Genomic DNA, 13,701 nt, shown 5'->3' with positions numbered 1-13,701 from the left:
TGGAACTCAAAAGTCATGATTTTTGGTAAGGTGTGCAACAATCCGAATTTGACACATCTGCACGCTAATCAGAATTTTCTGTATTAATGGTTTTTATAACCTTTATTACCTTCCAATTTCCGTGTAGTTTCTATAAACGTCAGTCAGACGTCAGCGTCACCCGTTTTTGTTTACCTCGCGTCGTGCACGGCGATGTTTAGCACGTGGAGTAGGAATCCGGTTCGTTTTCGCATTTTTTAATGATTCTGTGAGCGTCGGATTGCGTCTTTCAATTTACGTTATTAAAGCGCCCACAAGCATGGTGAAAAAGAACCGAATTAGTTCGGACGCTCTGCTCAAGAAGAAATCACTGCAGGGCGTCAAAAAGCCGAACCCGTTCGAGATCCAGACGAGCAAAACAAAGTTCAACGTGCTGAATCGGGACACGCAGACCAACCGGCAGACCGGGCTTTCCGGCGTCCAACGGGCTCGGGCCATCGAGAAGCGCAAGCAAACACTCGGCCAGGAGTACCTGCAGAAGCACAAGAGCAACCGGTTCGTTGACCAGCGCAGGGATGGCCGGAACATGAACCGGGAGGAGTTGATGGCGGAGCGCAAGTCGGGCGCGTCCCGGCGGAAGGAGATTTACAACCTAAACGATTCCGTCAAGCTGACCCATCGGGGCCAAACGCTGGAGGAGATTGAGCGGTTCGACGACGCCGTGGACAACGACATCGATTCCGAGGATGAAGGGGGCCAGTTGGATGGTACGTTGTTGTAGTTATGTTTAAAGGCATTTCGTTACAAACTAACTTTGTCCCGTTTTAGACGAGTTTACGGAAGCCGCTCATTTTGGCGGCGGTGACACGGACAACGGCCGGGATCGTAAAACTGTAATCGAGGAGATGATTGCCGAGTCGAAGAGAAAGAAAGCGGAAAAGCAGCGCGAAAACGATGAGGTTTTTGAAATGACCCAGAAGTTGGACAAGAACTGGCAGAGTCTCGCTGCGGTGGTGGGTGGTCACATGAAGGGTGACAGCGAGCGGCCAAAGCTGGATGATTACGACAAAGTTATGCGTGAGATGATCTTCGAGCGGCGCGGCAAACCGGCCGATAAGCTGAAGTCGGCGGAAGAGCTGGCAAAGATCGAGCTGGAAAAGCAGGAACGGTTAGAGCGGGAAAGACTCGCCAGGATGGCGGGTGTGGAAAACGGTGCAAAGGCAAAGCATCGTTCGGCTGACGACCTGGACGACGGTTACTTTGTGCAACCGGCTGTTGGAAGTTCGGAGGGTGTAGACGTAGACCGGGAGAATGGTGAAGATTCGAGCGCTTACGACCCTCGCAACATTACGAAAGAGGCCGAAAACGGGCACGATGATGCCGAGGATCAGGCTGAAGAGGATGAGTCAGGTTCCGACAGCGAAGATTCGGAAGAAGGTTCCGATGATGAAGCTGCCGACAAGGACAATCTCTCGGATCTGGTTGAAGATTCGGATGAAGATGAGCCCGTAGACAAGGAAGTCAACAGTTCAAAAGCGTCAGAGGAACAAAACCGGCGTTACCTGGCTCAGCAGAAAGAACGCGAACAGGCCGCTGCTGAAGTTCCGCTGGTCTTTGAAATGCCAAAATCCTACGAAGAGCTGTCTAGTTTGTTGAACCGTTATTCGCCGATCAAGCGGACGATCGTTTTCGAGCGAATTTTATCGTCCAACAACGGCCGCGCGGTGCATCTCAACAAATCCAGAATGATATCGTTGTTTGCGTTTGCCGTTCAGTATCTGAACGACTGTTTCGCCAGCACTTTGCCGGCAACCGTCAGTGAAGCCTTCGAAACCGTCAGCGGTTTGACGCCGTTTTTGTACGACCTGGCCAAGATGAATCCGCGCGAAACGGCAACCTGCTTTCAGGACGTTGTCCGAGAAAAGCAGGAAGAGTTTCGAAAGCGACCCCGCCAATATCCTCCGTTGGACACGCTCGTATTCTTAAAGCTTGTTCCGTTACTGTTTTCCGCTTCCGATTTCCGGCATCCGGTAGTGTCCCCAGCGTTGGTGTTTCTCAGCGAGATTCTATCCCGCTGCCAAGTGCGTGATCGTAAAGACATCACCGCCGGAATGTTTTTGGTCACCGTCGCGCTGGAATGCACCGAGCAATCGGACCGAATTCTGCCAGCCGCGCTCAACTTTTTGAACGGAGTAATCTACATGTGCGCGGAGACAAAAGCGATTCAAGTTGTCAAAATAGTGCCACCGTTCAAATCGTTTGCGCCCTGGAGCAATCTACTCGTCTTGGAGGAAACAGTCGAGGATGTTGAAGAAACCAAGTTAAGCCTTCGGGCGGAGGATTTCGTCACGGGCGCAATCGACGATTCGTTCAAGATGAGAGTGCTAAACACGACCCTAGGCATGATCCGAGCCGTCTGCAGCAAGTTGAGCAAACTGGACGGCGCCCATCACATCGTGGCCAACTTTCTTCCACATCTACGGCGCATCGATGAAGAGCTTTACCCGAAAGTCCTCCAAACAGCGCTCGCCGACACGAGACAAGCGCTTCAAACCCTTCACGACAAACCGCTGCACTATCTGGTCGCGCCAGAGAAGAAACCCAAACCGCTTCGGCTGCTGGAGCCAAAAATCGAAGCCACCTACGAGGACATCCGGCGGCGTCCCAAGAATCAAACGCTTCCATTGCGGGAACAACGTCGCAAGCTGCAGCAAAAGGTTAAGAAGGAAACGCGTGCGGCGGCCCGCGAGATTCGTCAGGACAACGAATTTCTGGCCAAAATGCGGCTGCACCAGCGGGTGGCCGGCGATCGCGAACGACGCGAGAAAGTCAAGCGCATTTTCTCCGAAGCCACGGCCCAGCAGGGCGAGCTCAAGTCGTACGACCGGAAGGCCAAGTACAAAAAATAGTGGAAGGAATGGCAAATGTAAGTTTAAACTGTTCGTGTTGTCTCTGTTTTATTTTTTATTGCGCTCGAAAGAAAGGCCCAAGTGAATGAGATTCTCTTTTAATATTTTTGTTTACATTAAGGCAAATTGGTTTGCTGTGCGTTCACTCTAATCAAAACCACAAAGTGCGAGAGTGGTGAGATCTAGAGACAAAAAAAAAAACAATTACTTTACAATTCATCATTTTTCCGCACGTTGTCGGTGTTAGAAAGTGGCTTGAATGATTCCATGATGTTAAGTCGAAGATACAGATCGGCTTTTTTTTTGTCGCTGATCTTACCCTTGAGCAGACCTTGCACGCGTTGTTTTTCCGCTGTGATAAACTCGTGAATCGGCTTATTCGAACTGCTGGCCATCTTTTTCATGAGAGTAAGATAAATCTGCAACGAGATGCGATCCGTTTCCGACTGGATGGAATCATGAAGTGTTTGTGTCTCGTCGATGAGTGATTCCAAATGTGGCTTGCTGTTGGCAGGGTCGGCGAATCTAGCAGCAAGTTCGTCGGCTTCCATCACGCATCCGGCCAGCCCGATATACAAATCCGTATTCTCACGAACAAACTTTCTCAGGTCTGCAATCGTGACTGGATTGTCTTCGGGATAATCGATGTATGACTCCAGTGACTGATTGTTGAATAGTTTTATGACCGGGTATTTCTCTGGAATTTTGAATCGCTTCCCCAAGTCCGAATTTTCCTTGTCACCGTAATCCTTGATACCAACAAGAGCAAAGAGCAAATCCCCTGGAACAGGAAAAAAAATGCCTCATTTCAAATCAATTCAAAACCCAAAGCAATTACTGTAATTCATCTTACCAATACTTTCGGCGGCTTCCTGGGCGAAGCCGGTGAACGCCTCGTGCTGGGCACCGAACGGAAAGGCCACGTCAAACTTGACCAGCGTGTAGCGGAAGCGTTGAACAATCCGGTCAAAATTGAGCCGGTCCAGCTCTACGCATCCGTTTGCGGCCCGGGTTGGGGCACAGTAATATGCCAACAACAGCAGGGAGCTTAGATGTAGCAATTGGACCGTGAATTTTACCATTTTTTCTAAATTAAAAGTATGTGGAAAATAATCAATAACTTATTAATGATTAATGTTGATGAACAACACAACGTCGAATTAATACTGCTAATATTACCTGCATATAATTATGAAATTAAAAAAAAACGTATATAGTGTGAAATAACCTCCAAGTGCTCGAAAAATTTTACGAATGACGATGTAGAACAGAATTCAGTAACAACTTTTCAAAAAGGCGAAACCCTCAGATGCAAACAAACTGGGTTTTCGCCAGAATCATGTAAAGCGAACAAAACTGATTCTAAAACACCCTCCAACATCTCAAAATTCCGAAAATACGTAGTTTTACAAGCAAAAAACAAAAGTGCTAATCAACAACATCAATCAAAACAAACCATATTGAGTTTCCGCCCTTGTGTTTTCACCCAATCACGAGGGGCGAATGTAGTGTTTTCTGCAAGTTCCGACGTATATTTAGAAACACTAAATTTTTGTTATAATTTAGTGAATTTTAACCTAACAATCCTCAAAATAAATCAAAATGTATGTTTCTGATGTCTTTGACCACAATTCCACAACAAACACATATTTGTATGATCCTAAATACATAACTTTTAAATTTCAATTATTGTAGTACACTCAAACCCCGATGGTTTGACACCAACTGTTGTCAAACGAACGGTGTCACTTTTTAGTTTGACACTCTTTTTACACGGAGTTCACACAAACTACCAAACGCTTGTTTTGATAGTGTGCGTGAGCGCCGTGTAAAAAGTGACAGTTCGTCACTTTTTAGTTTGACTTTGACCAACTAACGGGGTACAAACTAAAAAAGTGTCAAACGAAAAAGTGACCAACCACCGGGGGTTCAGTGTATCGGATCTGGTCAGTTTTCACAATCTAGACATGAAGGTCCATAATTTACCGGTTCTTCGGACAGCCGGGGATTCTGGGTCGAGCAGTTGCAGGACAGAGAGTTAGTGTAGGGAGGTTTAGGAGGAATACCGTACAAAATCATCGCCTCCGCAACCATTAAAGCTATGCAAAGATTGAGAAGGCAGGATGGTGTCGCGGGGTGGCCTAGTCGTCAGCTGCCATGTCTCCCACTTCCGGCGGGGACACCCCAATATAGACCACATCCTCAAACCAACTTGCCACTTACTGTGTATCATAGCCGTGATCCTTGCTCAACGATTCTTGGGCTGAATCGGAATCATTCTGAAGGCTTTCTAGGCCCATTTTTTTATCACTGAGGTTTGAAATATCACTGTATTTTCACTAACTGTAATGTTTCACCATGATAAAATAGTTGTTTAACCACTTTTTTCCTTAAAAACCCGAAAAATAGAAAAAAACACACAAAAGGGCGAATCGGTTGTTTACATCTGTTTTGCGGCGTAACCTGATGGGCGATACTGTTGTTTTGGTTGGGTGGGTGGCGAATACGGTGGGGCGAAAATGTAGGCACGCTCTTCAAAAGGCGTAATTTCTTTTTCTCAATTTTTGATAGCAAAAACACCTTAATTAATTGCAAATTGCTCTCTATGATGAAATTATTGCTATTTTCTATTACGTTTTGACAAAATTTATGGTTTTCATGCTTTTTTGTGGAAATAGGAATTGATCGAAATTGCAAAATTTTGAATGTTTATTTTCCCGAAACGGCAGGATTGTGGGTTACACCTTTTTGAAATGTTGTTACTGAATTGATAGTTTTTTTTACGCCGCTCTCTTTTTGGGTTGCACTGAACATACCCAAGTAACCATCCAGCACTAAAACTGTGTCACTGTCCAGCATTTAATGCGCATTTATAGCTGCGAATAAAAGCTGATCAGCATTGAGAACAGCACTAACAGCTACTTCAGTGCTGAACAATGACCGAGTTTGGACTTTACTCGGCTGATTAAGTGCTGGCCTCTACTGTCTCTACCCAACCCTGCGAAAAATGTCAAAAAATTGAGAGAGGAAAAAAATATTTCTCTCTCACTCTCTTCTTTTCCTTCCCCACTCACTTTCGTTCTATTTTAGATTTGTTTACATCTATATTATATTACCGACACACAACTGACCGAGAGAGATGCTTTTTTTGATCGAAGTTGCACTGCTTGAGAATTGATGCCAGATGTTAGAAGTCGTCGTCGGTGTTGGTTCCTGAGCCCTTGCCCTCCTGCCTGTACGGGAAACGTTTGCTGTGCATGTTCATTTGACTCCAGAAACCAAAGATAGAATCTTGAACCTAATTATCAGGTCTTATGTTTGGTTGAAATGCAAACAAAATACGAGTTCTCTGGTTAGAAAATTTCAATTTATTAACAAACACAATATACAACACTAAAACTATGCTAACTGCCAGCCCGTGGACCAAAATTTCACGGGTTTAGCAGGGTCGTTTATCCCGTGCACTTTGTGGGTGTTGTTTTTGGTTTAACGTGATTTTTTTCGAGTACCAGCCTTGAAAAGGCCATCGCCGCAATGTTATGTTTTGGCTTGATCTTTCCTCATTTCCTAAAAATATATAAATGTTCTTTTTAATTAAAATTGGGTGTTTTAACCTCGTTTCGTACCCACGTTGATTTTTACAGAATTAAACCAGCATTTTGCTGCTGGTTATTTCTTCCGATGAGTGAGCGAGAATCTCAATCGGTTTGTTTTGTTCGATGTGCTCTCTCTTTCGCTAATCACTCAAAATAGTAATCGAGCTGCCAGTTTATTGTTATATCATGACAGTGTTGCTAGCTGCGGCACCTAATCAGCCATATATCAGCATTTCACAGTGCAGCTTCATAAATGCTGATTCGCATTAACATGTGCTGTTTAATGGTTGATTAGCACTGGAGTGCCAATATGTTGCTGGTTAATGATTTGTTTTAGTGCTGGATGGTTACTTGGGTAGTCAATATCACTGAGGAAAAAGAATGTAAGATTTTCATAAGTCTACATCTTATGTGCTGCCTGATTTCAGTATCCACTAGCCTCTCGCAATTTTCATAGACAATCTTATGACCGTCACTATAAATTCATATGGTTATAACTAAACTTTACTTATGTTGTTGCGGTGAAAAAGTGGACTGTAAACATCCCGAACTTGGACCGAGATTTCCGGATTCTGAAGAGGAACGAATAAATAAAAACCACGCGCGCGAATTCTACGAACTAATTTTATTCTAACGGTACTTTTCTCCTTCTTTTCTACGTCCGTTCGTCGCGGCGTCTCGGTTTGGAATGATGATGGCGGCAGCGTGCTCCTGCACACGGCGGTGAAAAGGTGGGAATACCCACTGCGATTGCGACGGCGTCGTTCTGCTAGGGGTCGTTCGGGAACTCCGGAACATCCTCCCCGCCTTGAGGCCACTGTCTCAATTTCTCGGGAGTAGGCACAGCTTGTGGATCGGGCGTTGGTACACGGTTGAACCGCGCCGAAGAGTCACCGTGCGTACCGCTCCTGTTGCGTCCGGATGGACCTCCATTACTCGTGCTAGCTCCCACTGGGTCGGCGGAGCGTTGTCGTTCTTCACGAGGACCAGCTGTTCCACCTCGATGTTGGGCTGGGGTGTGCGCCACTTGTTGCGCGGTTGTAGGCTCGTCAAATACTCATCTCTCCATCTGTTCCAGATATTAGCAGCGCGTCTCTGGAGCGCTTGCCAGTGATCCAGTCGTCCGACAGGCAGGTGTTGCACGTCGGGCTCGGGAACCAGGTTCATCGGCTGCCCAACTAGAAAGTGCCCCGGAGTCAAGGCTTCAACACTGTCCGGGTTGCTGGAGAGAGCGCAAAGTGGCCGCGAGTTCAGGCAAGCCTCGACTTGGCACAGAATTGTTGACAAGTCTTCGAACGTGATGGTTTCGTCTCCGAGTTCGGCCACCAGGTGCTTCTTGGTGCTTTTGACCGCGGCCTCCCAAATACCGCCCATGTGCGGTGCCGAGGGAGGGTTGAAGGTCCATATGATGCCCAGGTTGGACAAGAATCGCGCTGCTTCCTTGCCGTTGGACTGGATCTGCTCGACGAACTCCTGCAGAACTCGATCAGCGCCAACGAAATTGGTACCGTTGTCCGACCAGATTTCGACGGGGTATCCGCGCCGGGATACGAATCGCTTGAGGACGCTGATGAAGGTGTTCGTGGACAAATCGCTTGCTACCTCCAGATGTACTGCCTTGGTTGAGAGGCACACAAACATCGCGATGTACCCCTTGGTTACCTTGACTCCACGAACGCTGGCGGCCTTGAGTTTAACAGGTCCAGCGTAGTCAACGCCGACGTGTGAAAATGGTCGTGTCGCTAGCACCCTTGCCGGCGGTAGATTGCCCATCAGCTGATTGGCAGTTTTTCCTTTGAGACGGACGCACCGCGTGCATCCGTGGACCACCTTGCGTACCACCGTCTGGCATCCAACGATCCAGTATTGTTGATAGATGGTAGCAGTCAGCAGCGCCGGTCCGACGTGGAGATTACGCAGGTGTAACTCACGCACCAGCATTTCGGTTGCCACATGGTTCTGCGGCAGGATCATGGGGTGCTTCACGTCGTACGGCAAGTCCGAGTTCTGCAGTCGACCCCCCAAGTACATGGTGCCTTGTTCGTCGAGGAAGGGGTAGAGCGGTGAAAGGATGTGTTTGGTTGGCAGCGACTTACCCTTCCGCAACAGCTCCAACTCGGGTGCGTACGCCGTGTGTTGAATGGCTCGAACGAGCTGCGCTCTCGCAGCGTTATGCTCGGCGGGGCCAGCTCCCCAGTCTGACGATTGGCCTTGGTAGTCCGGCAGTTGCGGACGATACGATTGACACATGCCAGTGTCCGGATGATGAGCATGAGCATGAGCATGAGAGATCACCCATGGTTGCCCCTCCGTTGCTGAACAGAACCGTAATATCCTTTCAGCACTACTGATTATAGGCTTCGACGATCTAGTGGTGTTTCCCTTATCAACAGCATGTATGAATGCGCTGAAAAGATAAAACACCATGATTGCCAAAACAAGATCAGTTGCGAATAGGTAACAGTCATTGGCCACCAACGGCGCCCGCCATGTCAGTTTGTAGATCTCGATTTTTAGGGACGGGAATGTTAGTTAGCGCAGGTTGCTACTAGGGCAGCTGATTTACTCTGTGCTTACACCCCACAAGCGCCAGGAACCTGAAAATTGGTTAGTAGGATATGGTGTTTGGTCAGGATTCATCATAGAAGATGATGATGCGACCCAAAATCATAGTGTTTGTTGAAAGGTATTATATTTTATTCTCAAGGCAAACAATCGGTTGCTGCGGATGAGACATTTCCCGTTTAACTGTTGTTAAATTTTAAATGAAATGGTTTAATCTTAGACAGCCGGCTGTGGAAAGATAAAACCAAATAATATTTGTTTATAGTATGAGGTGTTAAACGCAATGCTGCAATGATAGCGTAGTCTGATTTTTAATTATATAATCTTTTAGTTCATGAATTTGTTACGGAATAGACGCCACGAACTCAATCATCAAGTGCCTTCCTATCTTCTTTCTATTAGCTAGATAAGGTATTGATTTTCGTTGCCTCTCGAGCTACGATGCTATGGAGAGGGCTTAACACACAAACAACCGACGTCGAGCCCTCCGAGCTACGGAGCTATGGGAAGGTCTTTTCAACACAAAAAAGACTCGCGCACCACACGACGTTCTTAATGAATCAAAATAATTTTGCTGCGCGATAAACCTAACGAACTTGGATCGTTTTTATCGAAAACTATATCACAATTCACGACAAAAATGCGAAACAAAAGGCACACACAAGAAAAATCACTTTTCACTCCGAATATTTTTTCATTACGACCACGCGCTCCCTTTGCCAATTATGCACTGATGACGCTGCATTTTCGGAGGGTAATCTTCTCCTCGCAGCGCACAATTCACGACAAAAATGCGAAACAAAAGGCACACACAAAAAAAAAATCACTTTTCACTCCGAATATTTTTTTACGACCACGCGCTCCCTTTGCCAATTATGCACTCACACATGCCAGTGTCCGGATGAACAGCGTGAAACTGGACCGCTTCGCCAGCAGCCCCAGCTCCTCATCGAAGTTTTCTCGGATTGGGATCGCCACTAGGTGCAGCGATTTAACTACTCTGGTTTCCAACAGGTCTTCGTCGTCAACAAGTGGAACAGGGCGCAGCTTCCTGCATCCACGGAGCAGATCCGAGCCACAGTGGGTTGCCGAGAAGCTCGGCCGGTGTGAGCCCGTGCGTTGCAAGATCAGCAGGGTTTTCCTTGCCCAGGACGTGCTTCCAGCAGCTGCGTGGCAGGTAATCCAGGATGGCAGCTGTGCGATTCGCCACGTAGGTCTTCCACTTCCGGGGGTGAGTGGACAGCTAGTTGAACACGATGGTCGAATGCGTCCAGGCCCAGTGCTCGATTGCGAGGTGCGACAAGGCTTCTGTTATGCGCTCCATCAGTAGTGCAAGCAGCCACGCACCGCAAAGTTCCAGTCTTGGCAGCGACACTTGCTTGATCGGTGCGACTCGAGATTTGGCGGCAATTAGAACCACCGAGATGTTGCCATTGGCGTCAACCGACCTGGCGTAGACGACGGCTGCGTACGCCTGCTCGGAAGCGTCCGAAAATCCGTGCAGTTGGATTCGACCACGAAAGGGGGAGAGGTATCGTGGGATCCGCATGTTCTCGAGTAAGTGCAGAGTACTCCGCACTTCCTGCCACTCCGCCTTCACCGCCGGCGGCAGTGAGTCGTCCCAGTTGACGTCGAACAGCCAGAGTTGCTGGTACAGGATCTTGATCTTCACCAGCACAGGTGCCAACCAGCCAAACGGGTCGAACTGTTTAGATGAATCCGATATCATCTGGCGTTTGGTGAAGATGAACGAAATGTCGGGGAGGTTGACCTTGAATCCGTACACGTCCTCCGTTGGGAACCACTGGATGCCAAGCGCCTTCACTGCTTCTCCTTGCTCGGAAAACTTCATCAGGACTGGAGCGGACTTGTCGGTAAGCTGCTCTTGGAGGAGTTCTTGGTTGTTTGAGGTCCACTTGCGGAGTTCAAACCCCGCCGACGAGAGGATTTCTACCACTTGCTGCTTCAGACACGTCGCTTCGTTCGTGTCGTCGGCTCCGGACAGGAAATCATCTACGTAGAAATCCCGTTTGATTCGTTCTACTGCCTGTGGGTAGACGTCGTCGTAAGCCTTGGCCGCCGCCCGCATTGACTCGATTGCCAGGTACGGTGCGGTCTTAGTGTCGTACGTCACTGTGCAGAGACGGTAGTGCTTGATCGGTTGATCTGGTTCCTCCCGGAAGACGATGCGTTGGTAGTCTCGGTCATCCGGGTGCACGAGTACCTGGTGGTACATCTTCGCCACGTCTGCACAGAACACCACCTCCCGGTCACGGAAATTTCTAGCAGAGTTTGTTCTGCTAGAATCCTGCTAGAATGATTCTAGCAGGCCTGTCAGAATTTTGTTAGAATTTTGCCGGAAAATTCTGACAGGAGAAATCTGCTAGAAATCTGTAATAATTTTGTAAGAACACTCTAGCAAGAAAAAATCGGTCGAAAATGACGTCATTTCCGCTGTACCGCTTCGTTTTGCAGCAAAACAGTTTGATGTGGTAACTTGTTCGCACAAGTCTTTATTTTTTAAACCTGCTCGGCCTTATTTTGGTAAGCAAATAGAATTTGAGTATGACCTGAGTGATTGTTTGAAAATTATTAACATCGTTCTTTTTTAACAGGAATCACATCACCGCAGTTTCGTTATCACCCGGATTGTCCCTAAATCGCCGATTCCAGAGCATCCGAACATAACGGAACCGGAGCCGTCCGTTCCCTGAACGCCGGTCTTTGGGAACCATGGAGAAATGGAGCTGCACAAGACAACAATTAGATGATAAAAAGTGCCTAAGTGAAAAAGTGAAAATGTTTTAGCTTTTAGATATTTATTGTGTGTGTATAAATTGCGTGTGTAATGTTTTTGAATAAATATAAATTGGTTTAATTTGCTAGTGGAAATCTAGCAAAAACCACATTCTTAATAAACAGCTTCCCGAACTTCCCGAAAATCTGATCCGTTCTTTTCTAGCTAAATTCTGGCAGGATTCTAGCAGAAATGCTTGCCATTTGGTTCTAGCAAAATTCTCACAGGATTCTAACAGAATGATCTGTCAGAATAGTTCTAACAGCATTCTAGCAGGATTCTCACATAACCGTTAATTTCGCCGGCTCCTGCTAGAACCGGTTATTGCATTTGAGCTAGAATTCTCAAAGAATTCTAGAGAAAATCTAGCAGGATGAAGGCAGCATTCTAGTAAGAATATTTTCGCTCTGTAAGATTTCTGTAAGAATTCTGCGAGAACGCCGTGACTGGGCTTGTGTGAGCGGAACCGCAAAGCCATCGAGAACAGGTCCGCGTTGTTGTTCGGTCCGGCACGCAATCGGTCGTTCAGCGAAACTCCCGTAGAAGTGGCGCAAGACGCGTCGAAGACAACGCGCAACTTGGTCGTGCTGCTGTCCGCCTTGATCACCGCGTGGTGCGGTAGATAATAGCACTTGCTGCTATCCTTCTCGACTTGATCGGCCGGTACCTCCTCCATGTGGCCGAGCTTCAAATATTCGTGCAGGAACGCTGTGTAGTCCTGCTTGAACTCCGGGTGTTGCTGGAATCGACGTTCCATCGACTTCAGGCGTTTTGTGGCCGCGGCAAGCGAGTCGCCGAGCGCTGGCTTCGAATCGTCAAAAGGTAATCTGACGATGAAGCGTCAATTTTCGTCGCGTTGCAAGGTCGAACTAAGTGTTCAGTGACGTGCTGTTCAGAAGGAGTAAGCGGTGTTGGCTTGAAGTTCTCCTCCTGCTCCCAGAATTGCCGCAAGGTGCGGTTCAGATGTGGTTGCTGTGAACGACGGCTTGGTCGTCGTATCGTCCCGCCACGATCCACCCTAGGACCGTGCGTTGGGCCACCGTTTGGCAGTTATCGAGGGGATGAAAATTCCGTGGTAGAGCATTTGGAACTTGGTTGTTTCTTGGGATGCTCCACGTGTCTTCGTCGATTACATCTCCGGGGAGTTGTGTCCCCAGCCACCGTGAACATCAGCGATCTGGATTCCGCGTTTCGCAGACATTTTGAGCTTTATCAAGGGAATTCGTCCCGATGAAATTCCTGTAAATATAATAAGTGGAATATATTTAATTTACTGTTCTCTAGTTGATCTAGTTGAAGTATGCACATTATACTTAACAAAATTATGCTTCTTCCGAGGCAACTTTCCAAAAAAGTAAACTTGCTCGAACAAGTTAAATTACAAAATGGTAATGGCAGTAACCTCATTCGCCCCAACGTTGTTTGGCGAAAATGACATTATTTTCGACAGATTTACTTCTGTCAGAATGTTCTCACAAAATTCTTACAGAAATCTAGCAGACCTGTTAGAATGATTCTAGCAGGATTCTAGCAGAGCCAACTCTGCTAGAAATTTCCGTGACCGGGCAAGAGCGCAAGGAAGACATCTGATCCAAGAATGATGTCGATTGGACCCGGTCGGTTGTAATCCGGGTCGGCCAGCTCCGAAATGTTCTGCAACAGTTTCATGTTGGCCACGTCGAAGCGCTGCGACGGAATGGTCGAAGTCAGCTTTCCAAGAATGTAGGCGTCCGTGGCGATAACCACGACCTCGTCGAACCGGGAAGCAATTTGCAGCGTGACCACGCCGCGGGTTGTTCCGACTTCCTGCTGTCCAAGGCCGCTCACCGCCAGTTTCCCGTTCCTTCTCGGCAAC

General features: G+C 47.5%; 4 protein-coding genes across 4 annotated transcripts; 1 reads left to right on the top strand and 3 right to left on the bottom strand.

Annotated features, from left to right (window-relative positions):
• The first annotated feature begins 148 nt into the window (after nucleotides 1–148).
• Nucleotides 149–11,879, top strand: LOC6041909 (nucleolar protein 14 homolog). Its single transcript, XM_001851048.2, has 3 exons — nucleotides 149–746; nucleotides 808–2,905; nucleotides 11,665–11,879. Exons 1-2 carry the CDS (start codon nucleotides 299–301, stop codon nucleotides 2,886–2,888), a joined length of 2,529 nt encoding a protein of 842 aa, XP_001851100.2. The 5' UTR covers nucleotides 149–298; the 3' UTR covers nucleotides 2,889–2,905; nucleotides 11,665–11,879.
• On the bottom strand, nucleotides 2,909–4,303 carry LOC6041910 (protein windbeutel). The gene is made up of 3 exons (XM_001851049.2): nucleotides 4,068–4,303; nucleotides 3,742–3,975; nucleotides 2,909–3,669 (listed from the first exon to the last, which is right to left on the bottom strand). Exons 2-3 carry the CDS (start codon nucleotides 3,968–3,970, stop codon nucleotides 3,098–3,100), a joined length of 801 nt encoding a protein of 266 aa, XP_001851101.1. The 5' UTR covers nucleotides 3,971–3,975; nucleotides 4,068–4,303; the 3' UTR covers nucleotides 2,909–3,097.
• LOC119770310 lies at nucleotides 6,239–8,734 on the bottom strand. The gene is made up of 2 exons (XM_038264959.1): nucleotides 6,519–8,734; nucleotides 6,239–6,455 (listed from the first exon to the last, which is right to left on the bottom strand). Exon 1 carries the CDS (start codon nucleotides 8,732–8,734, stop codon nucleotides 7,307–7,309), a length of 1,428 nt encoding a protein of 475 aa, XP_038120887.1. The 3' UTR covers nucleotides 6,239–6,455; nucleotides 6,519–7,306.
• LOC119770308 lies at nucleotides 10,293–11,285 on the bottom strand. The gene has a single exon (XM_038264951.1). The coding sequence runs from the start codon at nucleotides 11,283–11,285 to the stop codon at nucleotides 10,293–10,295; it is 993 nt and encodes a 330-aa protein (XP_038120879.1).
• Nucleotides 11,880–13,701: the final 1,822 nt, after the last annotated feature.

This window comes from Culex quinquefasciatus, chromosome 1 (assembly GCF_015732765.1).
Source record: "Culex quinquefasciatus strain JHB chromosome 1, VPISU_Cqui_1.0_pri_paternal, whole genome shotgun sequence".
Taxonomy (NCBI): Eukaryota; Metazoa; Arthropoda; class Insecta; order Diptera; family Culicidae; genus Culex; species Culex quinquefasciatus.
Note: the sequence above shows the minus strand (reverse complement) of the source record. Positions and strands in the feature narration are given on the sequence as shown.